A 17,994-nucleotide genomic window follows, 5' to 3' on the forward strand; every position below is an offset into this window, starting at 1 on the left:
AGTTGGTTTACTGGTTTTGATAACTATTTTAATTAATACATTCTCTCTTTTTCCTGAAGTACTTAAAAAAATCATTTTGGTCCCATGGACTCATAAAACACATAACCTAGTATGCTGCTAGCATGGAGACAGAGGAATTTCTTGTTCCTATTATTTATTTTAGCCAGGGGTTTTCAGATTTACTCAGTTTGCTTGCAAATGCTTCCTGTCAGTGCCACCTCCTTTTACCTAGCTCTCCTCTAAACCTTAGATTCAACAACCAGTGTAACCATTAATCATCAGAGCTGCCCCAGATTCCAGGATCAGGGATCTAACTAGCTCTTTTTCTTTTTACCTAATAGCCCAAGTTTACTAGATTAGGTCTTTTTACTGTGACAGAGAGTGTGCCTGTAATTCTACAAGCCTTAGTGTTCAGGCTTTGAATTTTTTTCCCTTTTAGTAACTTTCTTATGCTCTCTTGTCTTCTTACACTTTCCTGAACAAACAATCCCTTATTTCTCTGTACTGAGTTGATTGTCTAAGGGCATATGATACACGATTATTTGGGGTAGTAATTCCATGAATTTTTTCAGATAAATTTTAGTCATCCCCATATACTAAAAGCAGAGAAGGCAATGGCACCCCAACTCCAGTACTCTTGCCTGGAAAATCCCATGGATGGAGGAGCCTGGTGGGCTGCAGTCCATGGGGTCGCTAAGAGTCGAACATGACTGAGCGACTTCACTTTCACTTTTCACTTTCCTGCATTGGAGAAGGAAATGGCAACCCACTCCAGTGTTCTTGCCTAGAGAATCCTAGGGACGGGGGAGCCTGGTGGGCTGCCGTCTATGGGGTCGCACAGAGTTGGACACGACTGAGGTGACTTAGCAGCAGCATATACTAAAAGATTGGAATTCTTAGAAAAAAATATTAAAGTATATATTTGAGGGATGTGTACTTAAACTGCTCTCAGATACGAATTTGTATATTTGGGATAGACCAATACAGTCAGAAACCTCTAGGGTTAATCCTTTTCTCTAATTTTTGCCTAATAGGGGCTTGGGAGCAGAGTCAGTGCTTTCTGAGTTACCCCCTCTTTGGAAACCACTAATTTTTATAAGTAGGTCATTGATTTAATCTGTTCTTACTTGGAATCTCTTACTATTTGAAGTTTCTATTTTATTTTCAGCTTTAACTAACCTTTTATGATGGGACAAGCCTAAAATGCCTCCTACTCAGAGTCTAGACTTTTAATACGTTCTAACCACATTATTTAACCAAATGTTTATACACAGAACTCATGACCATAGTGATTATCTTCCATATGTACCTCCTCTGCATTTGACCCTCTGGCTCTAGTAGGTCTTAAACTTTTGTTCGTTTATTTCTTTATTGGGTTGGCTTCTCTAATACTGAAAATTTTATACTGTCGATTTTAAGGCGTATAGTTAGTTTTCCACATTTCATTGTTTCTGAAATTGCAGTGTATATTTTAAGTGTTAGGTACATTTGATCTGGCAGGGATTCTGGTTTCTTTTTTTCTCCAAAAGCTGTTAATTGAATCTTTGGATGCACCTACATTTGTGAAAGTATTTAAGTCTGTCAGCACCTTCTATAGAAGAACATGATGATTTGGACATAATTTGCTACCAAGGGCCCCAGTTTGGTCTTGGCCTTCAAATTAAAATCTGTTCTCACCTTTCTACAGTAGCAGCTGCCAGATATAATGTCTTCCATCTTAAAGAAACCTCAACTATTTATTATAGACCTGTCCTGCTAAGAATATGGTGGCTGTTACAAAATCTTTTTTTTTTTAAGCAACTATTTGGCTAAATAACCTTTAGGAACTGGAGAATTAGAATATATTGAATAAACTAATAAATACCTAGTTTGTGCAGTGGAGGCACAATAAGGCCAATAAAAGATGGATAAAATGATCTGTGTGTGTAGCCTCTTCTGAATCTATAATTTTTTCAAACACCTTTAAGGAAAATTTACTCTGAGAACTTACAGAAATTGTAACTCTAGTATAGCGGCTGCAGGGTGGTGAGGGGAATTATGAAATCTCTTTGATGAAATGAGTTTTTGGTTAATAGTGGAGTTCCTGTGCTTTATGCAAAAATGGAGACTTTATCCCTGTCATTAGGAAATTATCTGGTTATAGCTGATTCACGTGGTGGTGTTGTACAGCAGAAACCAACATAATGTTGTAAAGCAGTTATTCTCCAATTAAAAGTAAAAGACCCCCCCAAAAATTATTTGCACGGAAGGGGAGTAAATTAGGAGTTAAGGACTTTTTTTCTGGCCATGTTGCGTGGCTTGCGGGATGTTAGGGTCCCAACCAGGGGTCAAACTTTTGCCCCCTGCAATGGAAACATGGAGCTCTAACCACTGGACTACCAGAGAATTTCCAGGAATTTAGGGGTTAACAGATACACACTGCTGTATGGTAGAGAATATGCTTGCAGTGCAGGAGACCTGGGTTCAGTCACTGGGTTGGGACGATCTCTTGGAGAAAGGAATGGCTGTCTACTCCGGTATTCTTGCCTGGAGAATTCCATGCCTTGCTGGCTATAGTCCCAAGGAGAATTCTTTGCCTGGCAGGTTACAGTCCATGGAGTTGCAAAGAGTCAGACACAGCTGAGTGACTAACATGAAGATGATATATAAAATAGATAAAGATACTGTATAGCACAGGGGACTATATTAAATATCTCATAATAACCTATAGTTGAAAAGAATCTGAAAAAGTATATATATAAAACTAAATCACTTTCCTGTATAACTGAAACTAACACAATATCGTAAATGGCTATATTTCAATTTAAAAAAGGAAAGCAAATTATTTGCTATCTTGTTTAGGGTTATAAATTCTACTCTTAAACTAGATTCATTGAAAATTTTTTATAGCATTGTTATTTATGTTGGTTTTTTTGTTTTTTTACTTGAACAATGCTGTCTGGGAAATCAGGGAAGTATAAAATGAGAAAAGAATCTGCCTCTGTCTCCTTGCCTGTTTGTTACTACCTAAAAGAAATTCTCTGCTACATATTTGTTATTGTTTTTGGTCAGCATTGAGTTACAGCTGCAGGAACTAGGCCCTGTCATTCGTAGTGGTGTCTACTCCCACCTTGAAGCTTTCGTGCCATGCAATAAAGAAACACTGGTAAAACGTCTGAAGAAGTTACATCTCAATGTCCAGGTAAGAGGAGGAACAATAACAACTGCATCTGGGGTTTTAGAACCTGTAAGGAGACTGGTTTCTGTTTGCTGCTTTTGCATATTAATTGCTTTATAGTCATAGTATATATATTTAATAAGCATAGAATGTTCTTTTTAAGGCCTGGGATACAATTGCTTTTCAACAATCGGTAAGTTTCAGTGAGAATAATGTTTTCTGATGCTTCCTGGATGAGGTAAATAACTTCATTCCACAGGTGACACAACTTTATCCTCAACAAATAATCTGACATGTGTCACTCAATTTTCTTATTCCTGAAATGGACCTGTATAGATATACTCACTCACACAGGTATGAAGACCAATGGAAAGAATCACAGGGTTGCATGTAAACTCAAAGGTTATTCATTGTGATCATCTGTGTTTTGCTAGGTTCTTTTCCACTACAACCCCTCTAAGTGTTTCATTACAATATCAGGAAGTTCTTCCATACACTGGGCCAGATCCAAGTCCTTTCCCTCCTTTCGACCCTAATTCTGCTTTTGGCATGGAATTCTGTGTTACAGGTTGTATACTTCCATTAATAAAATGGTTCTTTTGAATTGAGAAACAATTCAATTCTTTCTCAGTTCAAGCAGGTTAATGAACAAATGAAATTTATTCGAGGTCGCAGATTTCCTGGACTGTGGAGTGTTAGCTATGGAAGAAGACATTTATCTAACCCTTGCTTTTCTTCATGTGGTATAATTATGTACCTTTGTATCCCTAAACATATTATGTGGTTTGCATGTTTTTGACCTTCATATAAATGGAGAAAGAGTGTCTGTTTTCTTCTTCAGCTTGCTAATTTACACTCAACATTATGCATTTCAGGTTTATCTGTCTTTACGTGTAGTGGGACTCTTATTTTTACTGATGTGTGTACAATGTTCCATTATATGAATATATTTCAGTTATTTGTTTAACTGTTGATGGATACTTGACGTTTTCCCAGGCAGATAGTCTCAACTATATAATTCTTAAGATCATCAAGAAACCATGATACTGGATTTGCATTTTTAAGAATGGTATTTATAGCAAACACTGTCATGTGTGCTGCAGTGTTAATTAGTATGCATGAAATAAGTAAAATGCTTGTTAGTAATATTTGTGTTTTATTTTTATTAGATTTTGGTCTCTATTTAATCATTTTATTACTGTTAAAGTGTCCATATAATTTACTGCCCAAACATGGAGTATTTTTAAGAATGTAATTGAACACTATTAATTATGCTGAGGCAACAGGCAAATGGAAGGAAAGTTATGACCAACCTAGACAGCGTATTACAAAGCAGAAACATTACTTTGCCAACAAAGGTCCGTCTAGTCAAGGCTATGGTTTTTCCAGTGGTCATGTATGGATGTGAGAGTTGGACTATAAAGAAAGTTGGGCGTCGAAGAATTGATGCTTTTGAACTGTGGTGTTGGAGGAGACTCTTGAGAGTCCCTTGGACTGCAAGGAAATCCAACCAGTCCATCGTAAGGGAGATCAGTCCTGGGTGTTCATTGGAAAGACTGATGTTGAAGCTGAAACTCGAATACTTTGGCCACCTGATGCGATAAGCTGACTCATTGGAAAAGACCCTCATGCTGGGAAAGATTAGGGGCAGGAGGAGAAGGGGACGACAGAGGATGAGATGGTTGAATGGCATCGACTCAGTGGACATGAGTTTGGGTGGACTCTGGGAGTTGGTGATGGACAGGGAGGCCTGGTGTGCTGCGGTTTATGGGGTCGCAAAGAGTTGGACACGACTGAGCAACTGAACTGAACTGAACAGGCAAAAACTGGGACTCTGTTTGGCTGTCTGAGAAGTATGGTTATCCTAATTTTATATCTAATGTACATTATGAAAAGTCAGCGTTGTAGAAAAAATGTCTGTATTTGAGTATGCTAACATTTCAATTGTGTGATCAATATCTAAAACCCAGATTTCATCTTTTGAGGATCTGCTTACAAAATAGGCTATGTAAATATGCTTGAAAAAACTTTTAGTTTTTTTTCCCTCAGGATGATCGTTTAAGAGAACCTCTGCAAAAGCTGAAACTGGCTGTCAGCAATGTCATGCCTGAACAGCTATTCAAATACCAGGAGGACTGCCAGGCTCGTAATCAGGCTAAGTGTGCCAAGTATGTACCTCTTCTATTTGGACTGGCTTTTGCACTTGAGAAATACTTGTTGCTGTTAGGGATTGGTCTTAGGTAGAAATCCACCTAAACCACTAGAGTGGTATAATTGAATATTTTCTAAATGGTAAATCACTTCCCACTCAGTTGCTTTGGGGTAAAAGGCAAAAGATCTTTTGATGTTGTGTATGTGTGTGATCAAAGCTAAAGCTGACACTGGTAAGACATTTCACAGGTTGACCTACTTGACTGGTTGCAGTTGGATACAAAAGATAAGTGTTCATGCCTTTATATTAGAATTTGAAGATCTTATTTACCAGAGTGCTATATAATGCACTTCAAATTCAAAGTATTATGTGGAAAGTTAAATTCCTTATTTACCCTGTCTTTGAAGCAATTCAACAAGTATCCAAGGAACATATTATAGCAATGTTGGGTTAAAACTTTACTGCATAAAATGTTTTCCATTTTTAGGTTTCAGACAGATGAAGAACGAGAAAAAAATGGGTCCGAGGAAGATGACGAGGAGAAACCAGGGAAACGTGTCATAGGACCAAGGAAGAAATTCCACTGGGATGACACTATTAGGTAAGGTTTAACGAAAACCTTCATTTTCAACCAAATAGATAATGCAGAAGTACAGTGTTTACGGTTTCTCATTAAAAAAGACTCTGTAGTAAATGGAAAATTCGATTAGAAGCAACCAAAAGTTAGTGTGTAGGAAAATTTTATTCAAGAGAAATTAATTTGGTTCTAATATCCATACAGTTCTATCACTTTTATTTTCATATAGTACTTTTCATAAACCAATCTTATTATTGAGTAAGTTATACTGGTTTGAGAGGTGAAGTACTCAATATGTTTGTGTAACGCATCATCTTTCTTACCAGTATTTCTGTACTCCGAGTAGAGGGTTTAGTTGTAGGACTACTCCTTTTAAACTTTGGTGCCTGGATTAAAGGTACCAAAGGGAATTATCTCATACTGGGGATTTGGCTATAGTGCACTGAATGATGTATGTTAGAAATTATTTATCTTCATGTCATCTTCTGAATTCTTCAGATAATATTCTTTATTATTGCTGTCAGATTTGTGTGCTTTAAAAAAAATCTGTTTCAAGCTTAATTTTCTACAATTTGCAGTCAGATTTATATATAAATATATATTTTTAATCTGTTTAGAACTTTGTTATGTAACCTTGTTGAGATCAAATTGGGATGCTATGAGTTAGAGCCAAATAAAAGCCAGTCTGCTGAGGATTATCTTAAATCCTTTATGGAGACAGAGGTGAAACCATTGTGGCCTAAGGGCTGGATGCAGGCAAGGTAAGAAATGTGACATCCTAGATTTTATTTTACTCTCTTATTGCCGTTGTTAAAGACACATATATACACACACATTACATTCATTTTCCTAAGAACCTAGTGTGTTTAACATTCTGTAAGTCATCTCAGATGATGCCTACTCTGAAAGCTTCACTCACTTAAAAGAAAAATGTCATATGGACATAGAGATACACATAAAAGTGACTCTCTTTAACTGACCACTTTTTGTTTTTTGCACCTAAATCTTCCTAATAGAGAAAAATGGAGGGGGGAAGAAGGTTATGAACTTTGGGAGGGGGACTTTATATGGATATCTTGAAGATAAGTAACTGAATACAAGATTTAGACTGCAAAAAAAGAGGCACAGCCTTAGTTCTATTGAAAATATAGTCAGTGTAGAGTGGTATCTCAAAAACTAAGGGTAGCTCAGTTTAAAGAGTTAAATATAGAATGTTAAAATCAATAGGCCTGGTTGTCTCAACCTGTCATCCTAAAGTGTTCATCTTAAATCAACAGAAATCTGTTAAAATATTTAAATAAAGAGGTAATATAAAATTTTGCGTAATATAGGTTATTGAATTTACTGTACCATTGTAAGTCTTTATTTGGTAAATAGCAAGTAGTAGCCTATTGAGTATCAAATGATTAAAATGACAAAATGATTATCCTGTTATTGTCTGCTATGGAAAATAACTTTTTTTTTTTAATTTTTCCAGAATGCTTTTTAAGGAAAGTCGGAGTGTACATAATCATCTTACTTCTGCTCCGTGAGTAAATGCAGACCCTGGATTTCTTCGTTTATTTTTATTCACATTATGATATTTAGAAAACAATATTCATTAAATGCTAGGTAAAATAGGACTTAAACATACAATCTGTCTTAACACAGCTTAAAAAAAAAATCATTTTAACTGTTGACTCTCTAGACCTAAGGACACATTTCTCTCTTAAAAAACTTCTCAGGCTAGTCTCTAAAAACTTGAATCCATAATGTAACATATTGGCTTGAAATCTGGTGGTGAGAAGCCATTTAAATAGGAAGGCTTCAGTGGTTTCCTTTGTTCCTGGACAGTCTGCCCTCCAGTTCTTCTGTATCCTTTTTCTTTTCCTCTTAATGACCATCTACAAAGGTCATCTGTTAGCCTCCTGCTTTCCACTACAGTTCTGTATATATCCTACCTAGCCTTGCCTTGCAGAGTGTTTTATTCCACAAGATTTATGTACTCTTCATGTCCTTCCTTCTGTCCCAAAGTGGATCTTTTCATTAGTGATGTAATTACTAAAGAAAGGTCTCTAGTAAAAAGGCAGATTTTTCTGTGGTTATATTTTTGGGTGAATACTGGTTATCTTGACAAGGATTCTATTTTTAGTTACAACTTAAGGCTCCTTCTCTATAGCCTAGAAGTGTAGTGTTAAGGGTTAATAAAATATAAAATTATCAGGTCACTGAGAAGTTACTGAACAACTCTAGTTCAGTACTCCATTAAGAGGTCTGGATAACATCTGGGTAGTGTTACAAAATTCCCCCTCTCCTTATATATAATTGTAGTAGATAGAATTTTTTTACAGCTTTTAGGAAGGACACTTTGTTAGTATACTATGGTAGATATATTGAAGTTGGTTTTGGTTTTCAGATCTTGCTATTTTTGTTTTTTTGGGGTATAAATTTGGAGTAGTTTGGTTTTATTTGTTATAGGTTTACTTTGTTGCAGGTGGTTTACATATCCTAGGGTCGGTGTAAATGTATTTTTTTGTGCACTTAGGTGTATTTATGTCAGTATTCTAGGCCTTTAATTTCCCTATAGTCCTAAAATCCCATTACAATTTAAGTATAGAAATAATTTATTTCTTTAATTCTAAAACATAGAATTTACATAGATCCTTTCCCTCATTTTTTTGTCTTTTTTTTTTTTTTTTAGTAACCTCATTATTATGGCTAACTTTTTGTTTTGTTTTGTATCAGAAAGTAGGAATCTGTGTGGTAATGTAGGCCTGGAAGTCATGAATATTACTGTTACCTTAATGAAGTTGTAGATTGACTGTAAACTTTTAATTAAGACATTTGTTAATTTAGTGAAGTAGAAATATTCAGACAGTTTTAGCTTTACAACCCTTTAATTATTCAGCAAACATATGAGTACTTTCTTATGCTGAAGAACCTGTAAGAGTTTTTTAATCTTTTCACTTTTTCACACTGGTTCACAAATGTTCTAAGCGTCCATGGTATTTTTTTATTGCCCTTTTTCTGTCAGCTTTGAAATTTTTTATTTGAACTATTATGTTAAAAATAACTTTCTTAAAAAACTTGAGGATTTTTTTGTTTTGTTTTTTAAATAGTATCTCGTTTATAACCTCTTAGCATGGTTTCATTTGAGCTTGAAGTTCCTTGAAGCTCTTTTCTATAAATAATTACAAATTCCTACCAATTCTTTGAAATAAGTCTCCTTTAGGCACCTTCATTACCCTGTTTTGAGTTTTAATTTTTATTTTTAGTAATTATATTTAATTAAAAAAATTTTATTATCTACATTTTACTAATGGTTTGACCTTTATTGTAGTTAATTGAGATTAGTAAAAATATTGGTGTATATTCACATATAAACTGAATACTTACATATGAGATTATGTGTTACCATTGCCTAATGAGTGACTTAACTGCTACTGAGATAACCTCCTTTTTAATCTTTTCTCTTAGGGCAAAGAAAAAGGTGATTCCTGCACCTAAACCCAAAGTGAAGGTAAGTATTGAACCAAATCTTTAGTTAGTGATAATTGGTGACTATTGAAATATGTTCTTATGATGAAAAGGTTATATGGCATTTAGCATAGATTTAGGTACTGTTCTCTTAAGATGGGTATTTTTAAGCATTGTAAAAATCCTGGAACCATTGTATTTGGGAGAACAGATGACTGTGGCAATGGGAGGTTTATATACATTAATTGAATTCTAAGGCTTAGTACTACTTAGAAATGTTGAATAAAATATTAATATGACAAATAGCTTTTAAAAGCATGGCTGGGATCTTGAATGAGTGAAATCCATGTCTCAAAACAAAGGAGAAGCTGCCAGAAAGTTAATCTGTCACTGAAACTTCAGTTGCCCTTAGGTGCATTTGCTGGTTTCTGTCACCTTTCACAGCACAGCTGATAAGATTTTCTTATAGACTTAAATAGATTGGGAATTGGAATGAAGCTCTCCATAAACCTGGGACTCTGAGAGGATGACATTTTTAGTAAAAGGACTAGAAAAGGAATCCATTCACCAGTAGAAAGATTAAGAAATTTGTGTGTTTTGGCCTTGGTCCTGAATTAGGGAAAGAAAGTCTTTCCTGAAAATTTTCCATGGATTAGTTTATACAACCTGCGTGATCTAGGAAAACCTTAACTTAAAAGTTGTTAGATTAGTATTAACCCACGACACTGGCAAATCACATTCTTTCTGGAATAACGTACCCTCATCCCAGACCTCAAAGGCTTATTACATATGTGCTTAGTTGCTGAGTCATATCCCACTCTTTGCGACCCCATGGACTGTAGCCTGCTAGGCTCCTCTGTCCAAGGGGATTCTCCAGGCAAGAATACTGGAGTGTATTGCCATGCCTTCCTCCAGTAAATCTTCCCAACCCAGGGATCAAACCCAAGTCTCCCACATTACAGGCAGATTCTTTACCATCTGAGCCACCAGGGAAGCCCCAAAATACTGAAGTGGGCAGCCTATCCCTTCTCCAGGGGAACCTCCAGACCCAGGAATCAAACTGGGGTCTCCTGCATTGCAGGAGGATTATTTATCAGCTGAGCTGCTGGGAAAGCCCAAAGAAAGGTTTCCCTGACTGGGAAACGAACCCAGGCCATGGTGGTGAAAGCGCCAAATCCTAGTCACTATATATACTGTGTCAAACATCTGAAAATATGGGATACGTGAGAAAATTGTGAGGAAGTGTTCCTATGAGTGGGTCAGCAGAGACAACCAATAGAATTGGTTGTCTGAGAACAGCAAGTGATGAATTTATTATGTATAGGACATAAAGTAACTTAAGTTATTTAATATTTAAAAATGTAGAAGGGTGGGGAAAAACATCAAAATAGACAAGGCAGAGTTGAACCAAGTATTGGGTTGGCCAGAAAGTTTGAGTTTTTCTGTAGGCTGTTATGGAAAAAACCTAATGAACCTTTTGGCCAACCCACAATAACCTTTAGAAGTGAAAACTATAATCATTTGAAATTAAAATTGTAATGAAAGCCCACACCTTTTAGATTTCAGACTTTTCCCATAGCCTTCACTCTTTGCATAGAGTTTCTTTGCTTGTGAGGTTATGGCCAGAAGATCTGTATTTGCTACTCTGTGGTCTTCTTAACTTAATATTGTCAGAGGCTTTTTGAATACAGATGAAGTAGTCTTCTTTTTCTTGGTTAACCTTCTTTTAACTTCTGATCCAAATAATATTGAGCCAGTATTTGATTAAATCTATTGGTTCATGTTTTGTTTTGACATTTGACTTATTTTTAAACTCCTAATACCCACCATAAAGAGTTGGTTAAATTTTGGTACATCTATTTAAACATACAATTGAATTTACCAGAACTCCGATAACGGGTGTGTTGGGATGGTACAGTGGGATTGTCTGTTATGTTCATCTTAAAAAAAATTTTTTTTTATTTATTTTTGGCTGCACTGGGTCTTTGTTGCTGTGCACAGGCTTTCTCTAGTAGCTTTGAGTGGGGGTACTCTTCATTGCGGTATGCGGGCTTTTCATTGCTGTGGCTTCTCATTGCAGAGCACAGGCTCTGGGCACAAGGGCTCAGTAGTTAATGCTAGTAATTGTAGGGCATGGGCTTAGTTGCCCCCAAGGCATGTCAGATCTTCCCAGGCCAGGAATCAAACCCATGTCCTCTGCATTGGCAGGCATATTCTTAACCACTGAACCACCAGGGTAGTTCTGTTTTGTTCATCTTTGTGATGAATTTACCTTTTCTTTTCCCCAAATGGAAAGAACTGTATTCTGATTTGTTTTTTCTTTCCTGCTCTAATGCCCCTTCAATACCTATTTCAGTTATAAAGGTAATACAAGGAATGCTTACAGGAGAAAATGCAAACAATATAGAAAAGTGAAGGAGGAAAGTAAAAGTATCCTGAAATTTCTGCTCACACAGAGGGAAAAAAAGCTTCTTACTTTCTGGTACACATCTGCCCTCTGTCCTTGCCTCCCCTCCTTCCTTCTGAATCCATCTGCCCATCCAGTCATTGATTTATCCAGATTGAATTAACATTTTATATAAAAGGAATAACCTGTTTTTTCCACTCAAATATATATCCTAAACAATTTGCCAGTATAAATCTACACAGTACTCTCGGGTGGATTAAATGTTATTTTTATAAAGAAAAATATTAAAGAACTTACTTTAAAATGGCAGTTTTATACTGGTAACACTACCAATATTATTTTGATACCCTCCCTCACTCTCAGTTTCTGTCCTCTTTATAGTGATGGAGTTTTTGGTATGTCAATGCCATCGTGCCTCATCTGCATTTCGTCTTAGCAGACAGGCTTGGCCTTAATGTAGCTACACTTCAGACTGCTGAAAGGCACTGAGGCTTTCAGTCAGGGCTGTTTAGAAGTTTTAGAGAAATTGCTAAGAAAGTTAGAGTGCAGTGGCATTCTTAAGAGAAATAAGAATTTACTATTCCTATTTATTGTTATCATAAAACCTTAGAAGGTAGATGGTAGAGACTCTTTTTCTCCATGCTTTCCCCACTATAGTTAAGGTAAGTGCTATGGTGGTATAAATTAATAGATAAGGCTTTGGTTTTATTTGGATTTGTCTCTTTTTTAAAAACTAATTGAAACTTTGAAATGATTTTTATGTAGTTTTCTTTCTTCTTAATTATAAAAATAAAATGTCAAGTACTTCATATTTTTCTTGAGAAAGACACTTTTTTAATGCTTTCGCTCTTTAAGTATTTTAAACTGCTCTAATTCTATCTCTTCCTTGAATTTTAAGAAGGTTAAATTCTTAATTCTCTCTTAGGTATTTAGAGTTTTAATTTCTAATACTCTTGTTTTCTGAGCATAGTACCTTGCTCATAGTGAATATATATGAAATAAATTATGAATGACTTCTACCATAATGAATAGAAAACATAATTTAAGTGTGCTTGAATTGAATCATCTATCAGTTTGATATACTGGTTTCTCTGTGTACTGTCTGTAGGTAGCTGTAAGACAGGCATACAAAGAGGCCAAAATGCAAGGAAGCAGGGAGTGATGGTCTGTATCATAGCAAACTATACTACATAAGATGGGTAAAATCCTAAGATAAAGGCAAAGAGATCTGTAGAATTTTAATTATGAAAATTCTAATGCTTTAAAAACTAATACTGTGTAAATTTTGATTAATTGTTTTTATTTTTCCAATATAATGCTTCTTATGCTAGGAGTGTAGTCCAAAAAAGGACCAGAAAACTCCTGCATCCTCGGTGGCTTCAGTTGGTGGTCCTTCAACAAGCTCTAGCACATCGGCCGTGGCCTCTACCAGTTCTGGCTCCACGCCAGTGCAGGAGACCATCTGCCTTGATGACTCACTAGATGAAGAGCTTTCCTTTCATCCACCTGCACTGGATCTTGTTTCTGAAGCCTTAGCTGTTATCAACAATGGGAACAAGGGCCCTCCAGCTGGCTCAAGGATAAGTATGCCAACTGCAAAACCTCGTCCAGGACTGAGAGAAGAAAAATTAGCAAGTATCATGAGTAAACTGCCACTGGCTACACCCAAAAAACTAGATTCTACTCAGACTGCACATTCGTCGAGTCTCATTGCTGGCCACACGGGGCCAGTACCAAAGAAACCCCAGGATTTAGCTCATACTGGCATCTCTTCAGGCCTTATTGCTGGTTCTTCGATTCAGAACCCAAAAGTTTCCTTAGAACCTTTGCCAGCCAGGCTGCTTCAGCAAGGACTACAGAGGTCAAGCCAGATTCATGCTTCTTCCTCTTCACAGACCCATGTCTCCTCCTCTTCCCAAGCCCAAGTTGCTGCCTCTTCTCATACTCTGGGAACATCAGAGGCCCAAGACGCTTCTCCGTTAACACAAGTAACAAAGGTGCACCAGCATTCAGCTGTCCAGCAGAACTATGTGTCTCCATTACAAGCGACTATTAGTAAATCACAGACCAACCCAGTGGTGAAGTTAAGTAATAATCCCCAGCTTTCCTGTTCATCCCCACTTACTAAGACTTCAGACAAGCCACTTATGTACCGCCTTCCCTTATCTACACCCCCACCTGGAAATGGTTCTCAAGGGTCCCACTCCCTGGTTTCTAGGACAGTACCTAGCACCACTACCTCCACTAACTATTTAGCCAAGGCGATGGTGTCACAAATCTCCACGCAGGGTTTCAAGTCCCCCTTCTCAATGGCTGCATCCCCAAAACTTGCCTCATCTCCAAAACCCGCCACGTCTCCTAAACCCTTGCCCTCACCTAAGCCTTCTGCCTCACCCAAGCCCTCTCAGTCAGCTAAGCCTTCAGTATCAACTAAACTTATTTCTAAATCCAACCCAACTCCCAAACCTACTGTATCCCCAAGTTCTTCCAGTCCAAATGCACTAGTGGCCCAGAGTAGCCACTCAAGCAGTAACAACCCAGTCCATAAACAGCCCAGTGGAATGAACATCAGCAGACAGTCTCCCACCTTGAATTTATTGCCCTTGAATCGCACTTCAGGCCTTCCGTCTACAAAAAATCTTCAGGCCCCTTCAAAGCTAACAAACTCACCATCCACTGGAACTGTTGGGAAGAATAGCTTGAGTGGAATTGCAATGAATGTACCTGCCAGCAGAGGTAGCAACCTTAACTCAAGCGGAGCTAATAGGACTAGTCTATCTGGGGGAACAGGAAGTGGAACACAGGGTGCTACTAAACCGTTGTCTACTCCACATAGACCATCCTCTGCCTCAGGGTCTTCAGTGGTAGCAGCCAGTGTGCAGGTATGTATGTTAGATGCACTTACGTGATGAAAACGTTAAGGTGGTGTAATTTCTCTCCATTTAATGATCTTATTATAATGTGTCAGTTGTTTATAATTTATAACTTATGGATGTTGACATCACAGTGATGGATAATCTTGGGGACAAAACTTTTGTTGGGGTGTGTTTTTTTAATCACATGTTTGCTTTCAAAATTTTTGAAAAACACAATTTAAAACTGTATCTTATCAAAGTCCAGAACAAAATCATCACTTATGATTTTAACATACCTTCGCTTGTCTCTTCTCTTCCCTGTCCTTGTCCCTTTCTCCTGTCAACTTTCATAACTTTTAAAATCAAATTTATACATTCATATTATTTTTTTCCTTTAACTGCGTCTTTTTGAATAAAATTTTTATTTTTTATAAATTTTGCAGTTGTTCATGTATAATTATCTGTCAAATTAGTATCAGTAGTCTGTTTATACCATACTTTCCCCATTCATGAGTTTTTCATTTAAATTTCTCTCTCAGTTAACAGGAGTACCTAATTCAAGGAATCTTTTCAGAAAGGCTAATGTGAAAGTTGTTCTACTTCAGCACTTATATACCTGATGATTTCTGTCACACTTGAATAGATAGACTTCTTGGGTCACTAAGTGTCTCACTCCAGATTTTATAAATACTGCTCCACTGACCCTTACTATTTAAGGTTATAAAAAAGTTTGAGGCCATTCTGACATTTTGTTCCCTTATAAGTAACATATTTTCTCTGCCTAAATGCTAATCACATTTTATCTTTTTCTTTGAAAATCAAGTGTTCCCAGATAATGGCCAGGTTTATCTAGATAGTTTTCAGTAATTTTGTACTTAGAAAATAGTAACATCTTTCAGTCTCTGACCCACCCATTTTTTCAGCTCAAGAATATTTTATTCTATTATGGGCCTGCTTATCATTTCTGATCCATTTGCCTAGGTTTTTGAGAGCTCTATTGCTCATATATTTCATCTCTCTGCCTTTCATGTCATCTTTTCTGTTATTATTTTCATCTATCTACCACTTATTTGTATTCTGAGGCTTTCTCAGATTTGTTCTTCACTTTACTCATTTGGTTTCTTTAACTTTTTCCCCTCTCCCTTGAAACATAATCCATGTTCACAGTTGGTAAAATTCAGAAAAAAATTAAAAAAGAAAAGTCATGTATCATCTCACCAGTGTTGATGTTTTCCAGATACTTTTTTTAGACTCTTCAAGAAAGTAGATTTTATATAATAGTATGTTTCATAAGCTTTTCTAAAAATAGCATTTTATGATGTTATTTCTTAGCTTCTCAATTATTCTTTGAAAATACGACTTATTTATGAAACTCTTTTGTCTAAGAAAGTGCTCTAACTTTGTACTGCATCTTATTTATGTGGAATAGGAACATCTAATGAAGTAAGTTTCCCCATGGTATCTGAGAGATTTCCTGCTGTTCAGTACAAGCTAAGTGTTGGTATTCAATGTACACCTAAAACCCAGATCATCACTCTGCCTCTACTATAGGCTTAGGAATGAATGAATTCTAAAATTCTAATATAGAACAAAATTCCATTAACTGACACTTCATTAATTGAATCTAGGATTTATAGATATTTTAGCCATATGATTTTGCTTTTATCAGAAATAAGAAAATAGCCAAAAAAACCCCTAGGGATCGTATGTTAAAATTTAAGTTATAACTAAGGTCTAGGAGTTCGTCTGCATTCTTATTTTATTATCTTTGTTAAAATATTGACTGCTTTTGAAATCAATCTTTAATTTGATTTAATTTGATGAGAGGATTATAACCAAAATGACAGTTCCATGGCCCATATCCTCCTTCCTATTGTCAACTACTTTAACTGTTAGCTTTTTCTCTTGTGTTTTTTAAAAATAAGAATGAATGGAAGTCTCTTTTAGTGTTATCTTTCAGCTTCTCATTGTGATAAATAAGGCTTTTAACTGTCTTATACTTCTCCCATTCTCTTCAGAGACTAAAATGACAACTTTTGGTTAAATCTGTGACTTTGTAAAAGATTGTCTATGTTGAGCTAACTATTGTGAACTGTGGTTTCAGTCATAAATTTTGGGCTTGTTTCCTGGAGTTAAAATTTGCTTGTTTTTTTCTTTCACTTACTTTGTTTTCTTTAAAGTTAAATCTCCCTCTGTCTTTTATCATCTCCAGAATCTATCAGTTCTGTTCCCCACGCCCCCACCCCCACCCCCACCCCGACCCTGGAAAACTTCCTACAGTTGATCATTTATCCCAAAAGAACAATTTGGTTTATTGTTTACTGGTTAGTTTCTTATCAAGGAAGCTACATGGCAAAATTTGTGTTTCTAAAATGTAACTCCTTCCTTCTGATTTCTTCCTCTCCAAAATGGCTTTATGATTTGGAGACCTTAATGTTTCTGCCTCATATCTGGTCCTTTTTGTCTTTCTTATTGGTTTGACTGAAGAAAAGATCAGTAATTGAATAAGGTTATTCCTAACTTTTGTTCTCTTTTTTAACAGAACATCTTATTGATGTCTTATCAGCTACCCTGTGGCCCCTAGATCCTGTCTTTCTAAAGCTAGCCAACACGAAAAACAGATTTCCTATCTATGTCTATAAAATATTCCACTTGCCTCTGAAAGATGTCTTTAGCTGTGTGCAGATGTGAAAATGACAGGTCCTGAGGTTAACCAAAGTTAAAGTCTTTATAGGTTCAGATTGATCTCTACCTGCTTTGTATTTAATAACTTTGCACTGAAGGCTTTCTTGTTCTTTCTTGCCCTTCAGCTTATTGATTTTCTGTGAATCCAGTCTTTGCCACTCTATAATTTCCAAAATAATTCACTAAGCAAATATTTACTAAGTGTTTAATATGTGCCAGGCACTCTTCTAGGTGCTGGGAAAATTGGGGTGAGTCAAGATCAATATATGCCCCCTCTCATGGGGCATATATTCTAGGACGAAGATAAGCAAAACACAGTATTTAAAAATACTTTGTGCTATAAAAATAAAAACAGAATAATATGATAAAGTGCGATTGCTGCTAACATGGATAAGGGAGATGGAGAAAGTCTCTTGGAAGAGGCAACGTTTGAGCTGATAATTGAATGACTAGGACCAAGCCTTTTGGAGAGAAGAGCAAACAGCCCAGGCAAGAAAGGGAAGGTAGATGTGAAGACACTGAGATAGGAAAGAGCCTGACAGGGCTGGACAGTTGGGAAAGATGGGGGGGTGACAGGTCAAAAAACAACTCCAGACCATGTGACTGAGGACCTTGGGGGCTACAATAAGGACTTGGGCTTTTACTTCGTGTTCAGTGGGAAGCCGTTGGAGGGGAGTGGTATGGTCTGATACACATTTCAAAAAA

At 36.5% G+C, this 17,994-nt stretch overlaps 1 protein-coding gene across 3 annotated transcripts in view; it reads left to right on the plus strand.

The window, feature by feature from the left end:
* The window catches only part of UBN2 (ubinuclein 2), a 79,900-nt gene that overhangs the window by 46,598 nt on the left and 15,308 nt on the right, over positions 1-17,994 (plus strand). For 2 of the 3 annotated variants that reach the window (XM_061414854.1, XM_061414856.1), the window contains 7 exons: positions 3,052-3,181; positions 5,207-5,325; positions 5,797-5,910; positions 6,504-6,647; positions 7,364-7,414; positions 9,343-9,385; positions 13,081-14,631. In XM_061414854.1, coding sequence (XP_061270838.1) covers positions 3,052-3,181; positions 5,207-5,325; positions 5,797-5,910; positions 6,504-6,647; positions 7,364-7,414; positions 9,343-9,385; positions 13,081-14,631 — 2,152 coding nt within the window. The remainder of the gene's footprint in view (positions 1-3,051; positions 3,182-5,206; positions 5,326-5,796; positions 5,911-6,503; positions 6,648-7,363; positions 7,415-9,342; positions 9,386-13,080; positions 14,632-17,994) is intronic. The other variant, XM_061414855.1, reaches the window with a different exon arrangement.

Source organism: Bos javanicus, chromosome 4, assembly GCF_032452875.1.
Source record: "Bos javanicus breed banteng chromosome 4, ARS-OSU_banteng_1.0, whole genome shotgun sequence".
Lineage (NCBI taxonomy): Eukaryota > Metazoa > Chordata > Mammalia > Artiodactyla > Bovidae > Bos > Bos javanicus.